The sequence below is a fragment of the Tasmannia lanceolata genome, unplaced genomic scaffold, assembly GCF_043159265.1.
Source record: "Tasmannia lanceolata isolate RefF3 unplaced genomic scaffold, GAP_Taslan_0.1 ptg000002l, whole genome shotgun sequence".
In the NCBI taxonomy this organism is placed as follows: domain Eukaryota; kingdom Viridiplantae; phylum Streptophyta; class Magnoliopsida; order Canellales; family Winteraceae; genus Tasmannia; species Tasmannia lanceolata.
This window is the reverse complement of record NW_027518679.1, coordinates 58,173,820-58,190,209: the sequence shown is the minus strand read 5'-3', so window position 1 is coordinate 58,190,209 and position 16,390 is coordinate 58,173,820. Positions and strand designations below refer to the sequence as shown.

Genomic DNA, 16,390 nt, shown 5'->3' with positions numbered 1-16,390 from the left:
GATATCAGCGCCATTTTTTTCTCTTCTTTCGTATTCTCCCGCAATAATCAGATAATCCTCGTAAATTTGGCAGGATTTTCCTACAATTTTTTTATAATGACACTCCCCACTCTATTACATGCCACGTAATGACGTAAATAGGACGGCCTTTGACTTTATTAGATGGGTCACCTCATCGACACATTCAAAACGAAAACTAGAGAGAGAGAGAGAGAGAGAGGTCTAAAGGTGGGGAACATGCACTAAATGATTCAAGGCGTGGGGGGCACACTATGTCATAAAAAAAAGGTAACAAAAAGGGGAATAGCCGTTAAAGCCAAACGTTTAAAGTTGCCAGCCATCGGGGGGGGATATCAACGCCCTTTTTTTTTTTTCTTCTTTCGTATTCTCCCGCAATAATCAGATAATCCTCGTGAAATTGGCAGGATTTTCCTACATTTTTTTTATAATGACACTCTCCACTCTATTACATGCCACGTAATGACGTAAATAGGACGGCCTTTGACTTTATTAGATGGGTCACCTTATCGACACATTCAAAACGAAAACGAGAGAGAGAGAGGTCTAAAGGTGGGGAACGTGCACTGAATGATTCAAGGGGTGGTGTTGGGGGGGGGGGGGGGGCGAAATATCAGCGCCCCTTTTTTTTCTTCTTCTTTCGTTTTCTCCCGCAATAATCAGATAATCCTCGCGAATTTGGCAGGATTTTCCTACATTTTTTTTTATAATGACACTCCCCACTCTATTACGTGCCACGTAATGACGTAAACAGGTCGGCCTTTGACTTTATTAGATGGGTCACCTCATCGACACATTCAAAAGTGAAAACTAATGGGGTTAATGGATCATGGATAAAGTACTAAAGTAGAAATTTTGAAAAAAAAATATTTTCCATGGAAAAAATATTCCATGAAAAATAAAATACCAGGGTCTGGTTGGCTTATAGTTTCCTTGTGAACAAATAAACTTTTTGATTTTGGGAAAAAATATCCATGGAACCAAAAAACTTGAGAGTTGCAAGAAATTTGAAGTTAGGGATCATTTCAAAGAAAGCAAGCTCTCTCAAAATAGTCCAAAGAGTACCAACTATTGAGTCTTATCACATAAAGGAAAGTGATATATTCGTCCCCTTTCCTTCCCCTGGCTACCCCATCTGGTGTATTTATGATGACTTTTTCTTACACTATAAAGGGGTGGCCCAGGAAAGAAAAGAGGGGAAATATATCATTTCCACGTAGACAGGGGTGCCCAAAAAATCAGCTCCATAGAATCATCCCAACCCTACTAACTGTGGAGGTGAAAGAGGGGGAAATGGGTGGGTATAAATTTGCCCACTTACCCATCCATTTTCCCCTCTTTCACCTTCACAGTACGAAGGGTTGGGATGATCCTATGGAGCTGATTTTTTGGGCACCCCTTATCTACGTCAAGGCCTATCAAATGACCGGTTCGGATCACCCCAAAAATGTGCGCCCACCATGTTTTTAGCGGTCACCTCATATAAGCTTATACGAGGGGCCGCTCACAATCACTTTCCCCTATTTTAATTCAATCACATTTATAAATAAAATATTTAGGGGTGCCAATGGACAGAGATAGTCCGATGGACCCAAAATATCTTTACATTGATGGGCAAGATTTGAACACAACAGCAGGGTCCGAACCCTGAACCCTGTTCATTGGATCCATATCCAGAGGTCCAATATTATTTCGAATCGTGACCCAAATGTAGCCACAAAATCTGATGGAGTGTCCTAGTCTTAAATCCGAACGGAGGGCATCTATGTACGAAAATACCCTTCATATTTTAGTTCATTTATATCCATTCATGGCGGGTACTTTTGTAACATTTAAAAACCCTATTCCAAACAGCAAACAACATTTTAGATTTCCGCTTATTGTTTCTATGGCAATTTTCAAGTTTCTTTCCTCTTCCCTCTCTTAAACGTAAGCCCTGTATAAAAAGTAGGTCCTACCACACTCAAATGGACGGTCCAATTCAAAATGGATTGTAAACCTAAAATTAAAAAAATAGGATCCAAATTAAAAGCACTTCGAAAAGGATCCGACCCATAAGTGATCCGAACATATCTTGACCAAGACATAGGTGAATCCAATCAAAGGGGATCCGTTAATACCCCTACAAATATTAGGACCTCTTTTGATATCAGCACTACCATGTTTTGATATGTCCGCAAAGCATCTTGCCTTTTAGTATTTAAAGAGCTGTCAAAAGGTTGTTACAGTTCCCATATTCCCACAGGCTCTGTTCACTTGTTTTCTAGCTGCAGGAAAAGAAAAGAAAGGAAAATAATCTGACATGGAAAACTGGAAAAGAAAGGAAAAGAAACTGTGAGAAAATTCCGTTGTTCACTTGGCCGAGAAAGGAAAAGAAAGTATGCAGGCAAAGTGGTTTTCTCAGGAAAGTGATTTTCCCATCGTTTTGGTGAGAAAATTTAGAGGGAAAGTGCAAGAAAATTGGTTTTCCACGTCATTATTTATATTTTCCACCTGTGTAATTCCGCTTTCCCGAGAAACCAAGTGAACGGTGGAAAATGTCAAATCATGTCCAATCACAGGAAAATTTGGCTTACTTTCTTCTCCTTTCCTTTCTCAAGAAGGCAAGTGAACAGAGCCATAAAGCTCGCACAAGCCAATTAATAAAGAAAAAGCACACTGGGACCTGCAACTATGAAAACATGTTTGTGCCGATATCAATTCCCTCAATTATAATATCTCAACCTCCAACCATGCTGATAGTCTGGCCTGAAAATCACCCTGGATTCACATTCACTCTCAGCCTCCCTCTCTTCCACTTTCTCCTATTCTTATACTATATATATAGCCAACCTTAATGTCAAAATTAATGGAATATTTTTTATGATATGGCAAAAGATTGGAATATTTCTTATAATTTATATTTAGTCAAAGTCCATAAATGTTATTTCATATATAACATTAAATAATAATTATGTAATAATATACCAGATATACATTTGATAGGCCTTCAGCTATTCTTTCAACTGGTTCGAGGTTCTTTTCAGACTGAACATTTTCCGAAACCAGAACAGTGACTTGGGGCATTTCTTGGTTTGTTTTGGAACTGTTATGAAGTAATTAGGGGTTTAAAGCCATAGGTGTTGGATCTAGAATCCTTTGTAGGCTTTCAAAACAAATCTAAACTCTTAAAAAAATAATGAAAGAAAAAAAAAAAAGAAGCAACAAACAAGTAATGGAGAAATAATGACAAAAATAATAAATCTTTGATCTTCATAAATATGGCTGAATAATAAAATTGATCCACTGAAAAGAAAAGGAGACAAGCCATTATAATACAAAAAAAAAAAAAAAAAAATTATAAAACAACACATACCTTGAAAGGCACTTCAAGGCGGTCACTTTCTACGCAGACTTTATGATTAACTATCCACAAAGATTAAGCAACCTAAATTACATGGATTGTTGGAAACATATCACATCATCATCGCAATCTGCTTCTGGAAATCACATCACGAAGGAAATTCGAATACACCTGCTCTCTCATTATACAGCAAGTGTACAGATGATAAGTGGTGGTTTTCTGATTTACACTTGCCTCCACACCCATAGCATTCAGTTTGGGGAATCGCATGTAGGCCCCAAATTATACAGTAAACTACCCATATTAGCAGCTTGAGTATTGTACTTGTAAGCAGTATCTAGACATCCGATTTACACTTGCCTCCACGCCTATAGCATGCAGTTTGGGGAGTCACATGGAGGCCCCATATTATACAGTATGCTACTCATATTAGCGGCTTGAGTATTGGACTTGTAAGCAGCATCTAACCAGGGATGAAAATTCGGTTCAACATCTGCTATTGCATCTTTTAGCTTACGGGTATCATGAAAAGTACCCTCATTGGAAGCACAAAGGTTTGGCTTGACCATAGAAGTCGCAGTAGACTTGGCCGCCTTGGACAAATCACGCTTAACTTCATCCAACATGGACTCCGGGGACTATTCCAGTGCGTCAGAATTACAGTTAATATTATCCCCACCAGAAACTAGAAAAGTAAGCATGGAAGCAAGATCAAGCCCTTCATTTACAACCTTGGAAGTAAACTGTACAGAAGCCTCACTCAAACTGAAATTTCGGATTTTGCCAGGGACCGAAATTTAAAACCGAAACCGAAATTTAAAATTTTCGGCCAAAATTATTAGATTCACACCGAAATTTCCACCGAAATCGAAATTGCCACCGAAATTTCTTTTTTGGCCCCAAAAAAATTTCAAACCTTGAAATCTTCCACCCCATGTGCATCGAGCACAGCACCACGCTGACCAGAAGTATGACAGTTTGGCTCGGAAGGGAAGGCCATAAGTGATTTGTCGTCCACCTCATGCACATTATTAGAAGCCACATCAGAAGCAGGCGAAAGAGGCAGCCCAGAAGACCTGTCATATGACTTAGACAACAACTCGGAACGCTGACCCTCGTCAGAAGGTAAAGAATTAGCCATGGAAGCAGCATTAAGAGATACACTGACCACTTCAGAACTATAGTGTACAGAATCCTCGCCCAAAGCATGGGCATTATGTTCGATGGAAGCATCTCCACTGTTGACTCCATGGGTATTATGCTCTGTAATTTCACTAGAAGAATGGATATTAGGCTCAAAAGCAGAATACACAAGCATTTTCTCTGACACTGCCTGGTTATTGTGATAAGCATTGCAAGAAGAAAGGATAAGCTCTTTATCAGAACCAGACTGCAAGGAATTGGGAACCAACGCAGAATCTTGGAAATTAGAACCAGAAATAGCATCTGGAGATTCACCGATCACCTCAGAAGTCTCGCCAAAAGCATGGAGATTTGGTTCACCACCACCTAGGTCAACAGCCACTTCATGAGTATCATGCACACTACACGCGTCGGAAGATTGAAGCTTAGGCTCGATAGGACAAGTCACAAGAGATTGATTTTCAACGTCAGGTTTATCAGGATGAGCCACGTGGATAAATGACATGTTGGTAGAAGAAACTGGCACCTTGTACTGTGACTCAGAGTTATAACATATGCTTCGCTCAGCAAAAGTTTGAAAATTAGATCCATGAGATGCATCTAAAGGCTTTTGCACCTCAGAGATATTGCATGTGGGACCAGGGTCGTTAGCAGAGACAGTGTCTTTTGTCTCATTTGTATCATGGACCATTCCCTCTTCGAAACCATCAACTTCAGACCCTGAAGAAGAAGCCACAAGAGATGCGTTTGTCACTTTAGGCCTATCAATATGGCTGCTTTCGAGTTCAAATGCCTTTTTACCTGTAGAAACACCATAAAAGGTCAAACCAGGAGTGATAGTAACGAAAATTGACAAAATGATGAATATAATTTACAATATTACCTGTATCAGCAGTTGTAATTCCTTCTGAACATTCACGCATTAAAAGTTGCTTATGTAACAAATCTGTCCCCGGGAACACCAACATATTCATGGATCTCAGTTCTTCCCTGTGTGATTCCTCAAGAGGCTTGAAGCCAAAAACCATAGTCCATGTCTGCATGAGTTCAGCTATAGCAGGTATTATCAATTTCTCAACATGGAGAGAACAGAGAACCTGAAACAAAATTACAAGTAACAACTTATTCTCAAATGGATAAGCAATGTCACAAAAACAAGATAGTGTGGGGAAAATATTTAAGTATCCAACATATTTAGCAAGATGATGATCAAAAGATGGATGATCTCAAAAATTCAACTTAAATGTTCATTAAACAACAGAAAGAACAATTTGATCAACAGAAAGTTCCAACATAATGGAATCATATGTTCAATTAATCATACTAATGATCAATGGCATTTATTGTACACAAACCTCATGAAACATATAATAAAAAACCATAAGCGAAACCCTGCTTGTATGGCAGATCTTCTTAATTGCAGATCCTTGGCACCATGGAAGAAAAAAGGGAGAATCCTGTGGAACCTAGTCTTGTTAGCAACTATTTGGGCAATTTGGAAAGAAAGGAATAAGAAGGTGTTATGAAGCTTCACTAAAAGCTCATGCTTTGGCCTTTGTATACACTAAGATTATGTTCCTCAGCTACGCTAAAAGTTCATTCTTTGTGTACACAGATTATTTCTCTCTGCATCTATTGGGCAAAGTCTCTTCCTTGTTTTCTATTCATTTCTAGCTCTGACCTATGGCACCGACGGAGAGAGATCTGCATTAAGGGTGAGAGGAGGATGTTCCTCATCCAAGATGGACTCCCCCTTACCCAGGGATGTATAAGTTAAATTTTGATGGTTTGAACTTGGGTGACCGGGGGTCGGCTGAAGTAGAAGGTCTTCTTAGGGAAGAAAAGGGGAAGCATCAAAAGTGGGCTTTCTCTTGCTCAGTTAGGAGAGCTAATTCTAATAAAGCTGAGATGAGGGCGGTCCTTCAAGGGATCGGGCTTGCCGATCGGAGTATCATGTCTGCTCTGGTGGTGGAGGGTGACTCTCTCAATGTAATCAGAAGGGCACTCAGAAGTCACCCTTGGAGGTTGGCGCATCTGATGGAGGAGATTCAAGACAGTGTGGGGACCTTTCCTGCCTCCTGTAGGCATATCAAAAGAGCATCTAATAGTGAGGCAGATGGGCTTGGCTGGGTGAGCGACATGGGACCTCACTTGGAGGTTTTTTATTTTCTTCAAAAACCAAAATTGAAGTTATGATCTTTGTTTGTTCCCAAGCTCTGTATACAGTAGCATGGGATAACATTACAGGATCTTTCTATGTTTTTATCTTCTCTTTGGTTTTGACCATCTCAGACGTAGTTGTATTAGCAGTTTCCTTTTAATAAAATATTTCAACATTTTTTTGAAATGGAATAAAATATCTCAACATTAAAAACGGTTTAACAAGAACAAACACCTAGTGACATGTGTTGTTGGGTATGTATGGAACAATAAACAGAGATTTCACATGTTTTTAAACGATTATGGTCGTGACATTTCTTTTACTTTTAAACTTATCTTACTAATGGAATGGAATTAATATGGTTTCTTTTGTTATGTGGGTGTATCGGAAGGAATCAAACTTAAGACTTCGGTCCTAACTTCAATTTTGGCCCCACGGAAGTCGACATATACCAGTGGAAGTTTAAAACTATACCAAAAAAATTGCCAAAAAAGCGAAGGATATGACAATACCTAAATGTAAAACTACTTTCGACAATAATCAAATGGAACCTTGAGCCATAGTGTCCTCTTTCTAGGTCCAAGTAAGGAACCAAACAGAAATTACCAAAATGTGTATGTCGCAAATTTTTAGTAGATAAAAAACAAGAATATGTAGGAAGCAATAAATTGTGACTTCGATTAGGGAGGACAGCTTCAAAAGTCAAGTACATCAATTAGTATTGTACAGTCTTCATCTATAAAGGATAATAATGTGTCAAAAATGAAAACGGCAAAATGGGAGGTGCACAAGAGAGGTGATGAACTGAAATTAGACCAGTAAAAAAGCAAGCCTGAGAGAAAGTTGCATAGGCTTTACTGTAGAATTTTGAGCCCAATCTTGAAATAAGTTGATAGAATTATTCGACACTAGAGCCATGACAGTAATTAAAGACTGCTTAAATCCACTAAATAAGAAAGCTCAACAAGGGACATCAGACATTCATGAGTCAAACAGTTGCAAACCCCTCTAAGTTCAACAGCAGTAATGATAAACACTTCAATAAAAGACCAAAGCAATATACACTTATTAGCAATTTAGTATGGACACATGCACACAAAATGCATTCAATCATTAGCATATAATCTCCATAACATACCAATTCTATTGCATTTAGAAGTCGACGGCACATCCCTTGACGCCTATAGATATGACGAGTCCCAATGAAAGGCATCTCTGCTAGCCTCGTCCCATGGATCCTAATTAACCAGGAAGTAAAAGTTCAGCTACAAATAAAGCAAATCATATGCTTCAAAATCCAACACAAAACTATTGACTAAAGGGAAACCTCGTGCAAGATATCCGGCACAACATTGATTTTTTTTATTTTATTTTTTGAATCGTTCTGGTACAACATTGATTAATGAAGGAAAACGATATATTTAATGAATCCATACACTTTTTAATGAAACCATACACTAAGCTTGAAGAGAAATGTGGATAGAGAAAACTCAACACATATTCATAGTTCAGGGGTAAAGCAAGCACATAAAACAAGGAAAGGTGTTTCCTGAATGATAAATTTCATTTTTTAATGATAATTTTCATAGACAAACAGAATAGTTCAAAAAAAATGTGGTTCATATTTAAGAAGATATTTCTGAAGTAAGAAACATTGGATACAAGATTTTTTTTTGTTTTTTTGTTATTTTGATGTTAAGGAAAGCATTCCCGGTGTTTGAAATCCACTCCTCGCAATAAGTTGTGGCTTTTTGCAAGGAAAAAATTGGTTCTTAATTTAAACAATCAAGTATCTTTGCAAGGTAACTTCCAATACCGAATATTTTTGTATTAGCTCATTTTTTAAGGTATTGGATAGGGATCTCAATTGGCTGGACTCAGCCAGCTTTTGCAAGAAAATGAATAAATCCAATTCCAAGGGGGTAAATTTTGGTTCTGCCTATGGACCCAGCCCATTGACATACTAGTTTAGACTTTTTTTGGTTTTTTAGACGACCAAAATTCCAATTCTGATATTTCAGCTTTCAGCTGACACCTTTCAGCAACGATATTTAGAAATAATGACCATTTACGTAAAAGCATTACATTGACCGCCAAGAATCAAAGCAGATGTCCACCTGATAGATGCTGCAGCGATAATTTCATCACCTCTCTCCAAAATAATAGTATAAAAGCCGCTGTAATTCAGCCGATTAAAGTTTGATCTGCAAAAGGAAAGCAGCAATCAAATACACGCATTACATAAAGATCTAACTAAATGTTGATTATAAAGTAGTATTAATACTAATGACATCAATAATCTATGATTCCTATCAGTCTAGATGAACATAAATGTTAATTTAATCACCAGACCGAAACAACCACTAAAAAATACACTTGTGAATCGCTCTTACTATAGATATGAAAGAACAGAAAAATTGGACAAAAGGTAAACCTCGAATAAAATCATAACCTTCATATAACACAATGTCAACAATTGGAAAATTCATAAACATTTGGTGACCGAATTGAATAACTTAAGTCTTAATGGGTAATACAAGGAATACAGCGATAATGGTCAATAAATATAAGAATCAAACTAATGTCACCCATCTCAACTCAACTCAACTAAGCCTTTTTCCCAAACTAGTTGGGGTCGGCTAATGTCACCCATAAATAAATAAAGGGAAAATTACAGATAGACCCCCTGTGGTTTGGCCATTTTCCGCTTTAAACCCTATGGTTTGAAGACAAAAATAACCTTTATCACTGGTTTTAAGCCATTTGCAAAGGGATTAGTGTTACACCATTTCCCGCCGCCAAGTCAGGCCACCGCCGCCGTCGCCATCTCCGGCCATCGTCGCCTCCACCATAGACAATGAAACCCCACCCCATGGCTACATCAAACCCACATTTCAAGAAAAAAACATTGATAAAAACAAAAAAAATCCCTAAAATATTAGGGTTTATGTGCAAATCATGATAATAATGTGAATGAAGACAAATAAAACTCCTAAATCAAGGGTTTATGTTGATAAATAAACAAGGGTTTCAATCAAACCCTAATTTTCAGTTTTAAAGTATGAAAACCCTAATTTCAGTTGGGGAAGACGAGGGCATAACAGTCATTTCCCCTTTTCTGTCCACTCTGTCACGTTAAAAAAAACTCACGGAAAGTTGAGGGGGTGTCGTTGGTAACTTCCAAACCACAGGGTTTAAAGCGGAAAATGGCCAAACCACAGGGGGTGTATATGTAATTTTTCCATAAATAAATAAATAGCATTAAAAAAAATGTCACCCATGCCGGTTAGTTGGGGACTTTTTCATAACCATGCAAGTCTTGCTAGGTAGATATGTTTTTCCTTCCGAAGATTACAATCAATAAAGTGTTGTAGGTAGTGTTTTTCATCTTTTTAAAGTGAACGGGCCCACCTCACCTCTCCCCTTCCCATGGCCAAATGCATGTGAAACTGCTTCCCTTTCAAAGGGCGTTTTACATGCCATATTTGACCATGGCCTTCTTTTCCTAAGAATAAAACTCCTATTCTTCGATCGGAATACAGATGAGAATAGAAACGCCAGCATTGGGGCAAACGATACAGTAGCTTCGGTTAGAGCAAATCCCAAAATGGCATAACCAAATGATTGTTTAGCCAATGATGGATTTTGTGTCATGGAATGGATTCAGCAACTAGGGACGTTTCCAACACAAACAACTAGGGGTGCAATTCGGGTTAGGTTCAACCCGAAAAAAGGTCGGGTCGAGTTTGGGTCGGGTTCGGGTTGAGGGTTTGGCAACCTGACCCAAGTGAAACCCGACATTTTTTATAATTTTTATTTTTTTAAGCTTAAAAACTCAAGTTGGGTCGGGTTGAAATCTGGTTCGGGTTGGGTTTGGGTTGGCAAAATGGGTTCCACAGGTCGGGTCGGGTTGAACCTCGTCGGGTTGGAAATCGGGTCGGGTTCGGGTTCGGGTGGGAAAAATGGATTCCTCTGTAGGGGTGCAACCCGACCAATGTTGCACCCCTACAGACAACAACTCCCGCTGAAGCAATTTTAGCTGCTCGGCAACTATTGAATTTGCACCTTCTAACATCTCGAGTCGAGAATTCTCATCATGCTTTACCTTTGCTATTTCCTGTATTCCTCGTCTATTCCACTTCCATGAGCCAACCCCCTCATTGTGATAGTAGGGCCCTGCAGCCCAAATCGTAGGGCTGATGATTTATTTTCATTTTCCTACATGCCTAAATCCATTTTCCTTCATGCAAATTAGGACAGACTTATTTCTATTTCCATGCATGGCTAAATAAGGAATATGTCCATTCCATGCATACCTAATTAAGGTAATTTAGGATTGAGTTTACTGTTTTTATTTAGGTTGCCTTTAATATAATTGTGCCAATTTTAGATGTTTCTTTTTGCTAGTATGAGATTCCATTTTTAGAATCCCTCCTAATCTATAAAAGGGGGTTGATGAGACATGTAATGGGACTTCTGATTTTGATTATGAAATTAATGAACTGAAGAGAAAATGTCCGTTCTTGGAGTTTTTCTTATTTTCTCTCTATTTTGCTATCGTATCCTATTCTTGTAATTTACTTTCGCTTTTTCTCCGTATCGGATTACATCACAAATATTCATGACTCACAAGCACAATAAAAGAAAGGCAGTCATTTCTGATATCTTAAAAGATAATCTAAATATCATACATATCCTCGAAGCATGAATAAATGCTCACAAAGCAAGCAGCTACTTCAAAATAAAAAATAAAAAAATCCTGCAAGATCACATAGATGTCATTCTTTTACTCAAATTAGAGTCACATTGGCAAGTCATTGTTGCATTTGTGAACGAGGAACATACATTGTTGGTTCCTTACCCGCAATTATAAAGAACATTGTGAATCAAATTGATACCACTCTGCTCAATTATGGGCATAAAGCATTCATCCATGACAGCCAGTGCAACAGCAAGCTTGGAATTGCACTCAGCCCTTTGAGCTAGTGCACGGGGAGATGTCCTTGAGTTTTCATCAAAACGCTTAATGAGAGTCCATGAAAATCCCACTTCCAAATCATGTTTAGCCCCGAGAAGCTTCTCCAATCGCTCGAAGAGCTGCAGATAAGACAAGCGAAAAGAATTTATCCAAATGCCTCCAAAGAGCAGCAGGCAAAGAGTTCAACCGTCATTACTTTCTACCGAATTCCTCGTCTATTAATAGGACGAACAGGAGAAAATAGGGGTTTTAAAGAGTCACCTATGTAAAGTATACATCAGGGCTCGATATCTTAAAATGATAACATACTAAAGGCGGTTGTAGGTGCTAGATTCTCTAGCCATTGATACAATGTCAACCAGATTAGATACATTTCAATTTTATTACTATGCATTTATAAGGAGTTATTAGGCATGAGATTATGCATTTACAACCATGTTTGACACTGCATATGATGTTCCAGTGCAAAAGAACTTGCAAAGGCAACAACATAAAATGAGCAACAAAAGAACCTGCATATGACAATTTTCATTTAAAATAAATAAATAAAATGACCAGATGCTCGAGTGAAATGACTAAAACAATCAAAGAATAAAAATAACTTGAAATGAGAAGGAATACCTTTCGACAATTCTTTCCACAGAAGGAAATGCCTGGACTATTGGAATCAACAGGTATAAATGTTGTTTCTCGCATACACTGTTGGTGATCTACAACAGGCAGAAAAAAAGTTGACGACAGCTTTTCAGCCTAAGGTACAAAATGAATTTTTAATATTCAAAAGGAATCGACAAAAAAAGACTAAGTGAGGCTACGCAAAAATTAAGAAATAGAGATAAGATGGAGCAGAACATACATTTTTCCTCACATTGACTACATGAGAGTATTGGGATGAGAGTGACACCTTCACCTTGAGAGTTACTACCATCAACTACACCACAGAATTTGCATGAACAGTTTGGACAGTGCCAATCACCTGGAGGGAGCATCTGCAACAAGGAGTATGACTGGCCATTTTGCCCAAAAAATAACAGAAAGACAACACAAAAAATCTAAGATCTGGCAGTTTTTTCTCATTTTTATATCAAACATTCCAAATTCCCACAAAAAAAGATATGAAAGAAGTACAAAATTCTCCCTTCATTTGTTACTATGATTTATATAATCTATATAGTTCAAATATTTCCACATACCTGAATATTTAAACAGCGTAGATGATAAGTTGAAGGACAACCATCACAACATATCAAGTCACCGCCATCGCCACAAATACCACAGGTATCATCATTGGGGTCATCGCCCTCAATGTCGATGAAATGGAGCCCTCTGCGTTCAGATTCCTCTTGTTTATCCCATGCGTCTAACTGGCATTGCAAAAGAGAAATCCCAGTCTCTACAAATATGTTTTGGAAAGGTTGGCGCATTTTGGTACCAGAATGAATCTCAAACTTTGAAACTGTTAGGATTTTACTACAACAACTACAATGAATGCCATCCCTTCTAATCCATCCCTCTAGCAAAGCCCGTGTGTGTGTTTTGTTCATATATTGCACCTTCCCATTCTCAGGCACAGTTCCTGAATCTATCAGCCAGGAGAGAACAGTTCGCTTTCCATCATATGGTTTAAAATCATCAGTATCAAGACTCGCCCATTTGTTAGAGCTACGAGCCAACAAAGCACATCCTCTTTGTTTGTTATTTTTCCTTCCGTTTAGCAAATTAGCATCAGATGTTAAAGATGAGATTTGAGCTCTAACTGGTGAACTACCTTTTCCACTTTCACCATTTGTAGAGCCAACTTTGTCTGAAGGATAACTGGATGTCGAACTTCTGACAGCACCCTCCATTTTTGAACCAACAGAGGCATTTTCCTTCATGCTTGCTTTTGATAACTTACCACCAAACGCAATTCGAGAATTCACTTTTTCTTTCATTTTGCAGTTGCTGGCATTCCCTTTAACATGTTTATTATTTACGAAATTTATTTTGGTGACTTCTTTTGCATTCTTACCGCCACTTTCATTTCTGAGCTTATTATCCCTTTCATGCTTGACTTTCTTCTTGACTCTTCTCCTCGTCAGGATACTAAGGACCTCCACAGGTATCACAGAAAATGGAGAACTTGTCTCATTAAGCTCATGATCATTCCCAGTAAATGCCCCACAATCACCATTCCTATTTTCAGAGTTTAACTCCTTTTGAAGCGCACGATATGCATTCATGATTGACCAATAAGCAGTTCCTTTGGGAGAGATGTACACAGCATCTTGATAATTTCTATCTTTCCTACGCCTATTCTCAATTTTCCAACCAGCATTCAGAAGCATACCCTTTATCCGATCGCGTAGCCGTTGCTTTTCTGTTAAACGATCACTCTTCGAACCCTTTTCTTTCTTTTTAGTTGGCAGGGGAATTCCCAAGGCTGAAATGCTCTCTCCTTTAGTACCACGGGCATCCATTTTATTCGACTCTATCTGCAATGCTACATTCTTCTCTCTTTGCAGATCACAGGCTTTGATTTTTTCAGTTGACAAAGACTTTCTCATATTCAAATGATTCTTCCCAATTTTAATAGAGGAATCTGAACCTTCACGGCATTGCTTTCCCCTGGCAAGTGAAGAACCCAACAGCACATTCCGATGACTAATACTGGAAATCCGAGGATCCCTTCTGTTTTCTTCGGCTCCCCTTCGGTCATAAGTTTTCTCAGACACACCCACCTTCATCTTATTACTGGGCATCAACTTCAAAACACCGCCCTTTCCCTGCAGCCTAATCCCTTCACTGCGAGGAACGGTAAACTTCTTTGCAGGTAAGCCAGCAGAACAAAAAATTTCACCTTTTTCCAGCCTAAATCTCTTCTTATCGAATACATCAGATCCCCTGATTCTTTCAACTACCAAGTTGCCCTTCCTATGAATGTCAGACCGTGGTATCTCATCGATCACTTTGCTTCTATTGCATTCTCTTTCACCTTCCCTCTGCCTAGCAATGGGGGCCACGAGCTTGGGTCCCGAAACCCTAGATTCCGCTTTATTCTCTACTTTTACTGCTCTGAACTTCCATGATTCCACCCTTTTCTTTTCCCTATCACTTTCCTCACCTTCCCTGCATTTCAAAGAATCTGCACTACCTCTCTTTCTTTTCATTCCAGCTTCTAGAATTATTTTCCTATCGCCTTCATCGCGTTCTCTACGTCTAACACGATCTAAATCATCAGCCATTTCTTCATTACAGTTTAAAGTTTCCATCTTTATTTTCCTATCACCTACATCACGTTCTCTACGGCGGTCTAAATCTCCATTCATTTCTTCCTTACGCTTCAAAGTTTCCATCTTTATCTTTTTCCTATCACCTTCAACACGTGCTCTACATCTAGCGCGATCTAAATCGTCAGTCATTTCTTCCTTATACTTCAAAGTTTCCATCTTTATCTTTTTCCTATCAATTACATCATCTTCCCTGAATGCAAAAGGATCATTCTTACTGCTCTTTCTCTCATTTCCATCAACCCTAATTCTTTTATTACTAGTTTCAGTGTCTTCCAAATACCCAATTGGGTCTAATCTAGTTTTCTTCTTATCGATTTCAAATCCGCCCTTGACTTCTAAAGAACCGACACTCTTGTTTTTCGAATCAACAGAACCATTCCCATTCCCATCTAAAGAACCAACACTAATATTTTTCTGATCAACAGAGGCATTCACATTCTGATCAACCTTCCGCGAAGTAGAAACAAATTCATCTGATTCCGAATCACTAATAATTAGCAACCGCCTCTTCTTCACCTTCTTCAATTCACAAACCTTTAGCTTCCCACCAGAACCATGATTAGTCCCAGCTCCTTTCTTCGATACGCCCAAATCACCCTCTTTCATCTCGTATAACAATCTTGGAACCCTAATTTCGAATTCACCTTCTACAATTCCAATCAAAATCACCTCAAATCCAACAAAATCATCCAAAGAATCGGCAGACACAGAACAAATAGGAAAGTCGAAAACCCTAAATTACCGTCCATCTCTCTTCGAATCAAAAAGCTAGATCTGAAAATTCCATGGAGAATGAAACAATGAAACCAAACACTGGAAGAGAAAAAAAAAGCGAAAATCAATAACGACCAAAGCAAAGAGGCTTACCTCGATAGTCGATAGAGTGTAAACGATTTCCTTATTTTGACAGCGTCCGATGAGATTCCAATGGTCGAGATTGAAATTCCACAGAAACGAGAACTGCGAAGGAAAGCGAGAGTTTGGAGGAGGGAGGAGGGAGGAGGGAGGAGGAGCGAGAGAATGGGTTGGGAGTTTATATACCGAACTCTGGTGTATATTATTAGATTTTGGTCGTAACTCACAAGATTTTATTAGATTTTTTGGGCCAAAAATGGAGATATTAGATTCAGACGTAATTAAAGTAAGATTCGAAGTGATATCCAAACACTCTAATTTTGATAATCACACTCCTTTTATTTTAAGTGGGTGAATTTATCCTCATGCTCTCCAAGAAAAACCATTAACAGTGGGCGATTTTATCCGTTTAGGGTGGGATATCATTTCCCCTTGTTTTTTGGGAGATGATAATTTCATCCCCCATGCAGCCATGCGCCCCGCTGTTAATCTGATTTGTCGTGAACAGTAGTCAACTGTAACGCTTTTTGACGTCAAATCACGCTAAAAAGGGGCGCATGCGTACTGAGGGGGGTAAAAATATCATTGCCCTTTTTTATTTTGTCAAAATGAGATTGGAA

At 38.5% G+C, this 16,390-nt stretch overlaps 1 protein-coding gene across 2 annotated transcripts; it reads right to left on the bottom strand.

Annotated features, from left to right (window-relative positions):
• Window positions 1-3,244: 3,244 nt before the first annotated feature.
• On the bottom strand, window positions 3,245-15,980 carry LOC143881387 (uncharacterized). 2 transcript variants are annotated; one of them, XM_077384432.1, is made up of 9 exons: window positions 15,783-15,980; window positions 12,837-15,689; window positions 12,500-12,632; window positions 12,265-12,353; window positions 11,527-11,762; window positions 8,783-8,869; window positions 7,804-7,903; window positions 5,388-5,601; window positions 3,245-5,305 (listed from the first exon to the last, which is right to left on the bottom strand). In XM_077384432.1, exons 2-9 carry the CDS (start codon window positions 15,519-15,521, stop codon window positions 4,272-4,274), a joined length of 4,578 nt encoding a protein of 1,525 aa, XP_077240547.1. In that variant the 5' UTR covers window positions 15,522-15,689; window positions 15,783-15,980; the 3' UTR covers window positions 3,245-4,271. The 2 variants fall into 2 exon arrangements, with proteins under 2 accessions (XP_077240547.1, XP_077240553.1); XM_077384438.1 differs by having other exon boundaries at window positions 3,245-5,224.
• Between the last annotated feature and the right edge of the window lie 410 nt (window positions 15,981-16,390).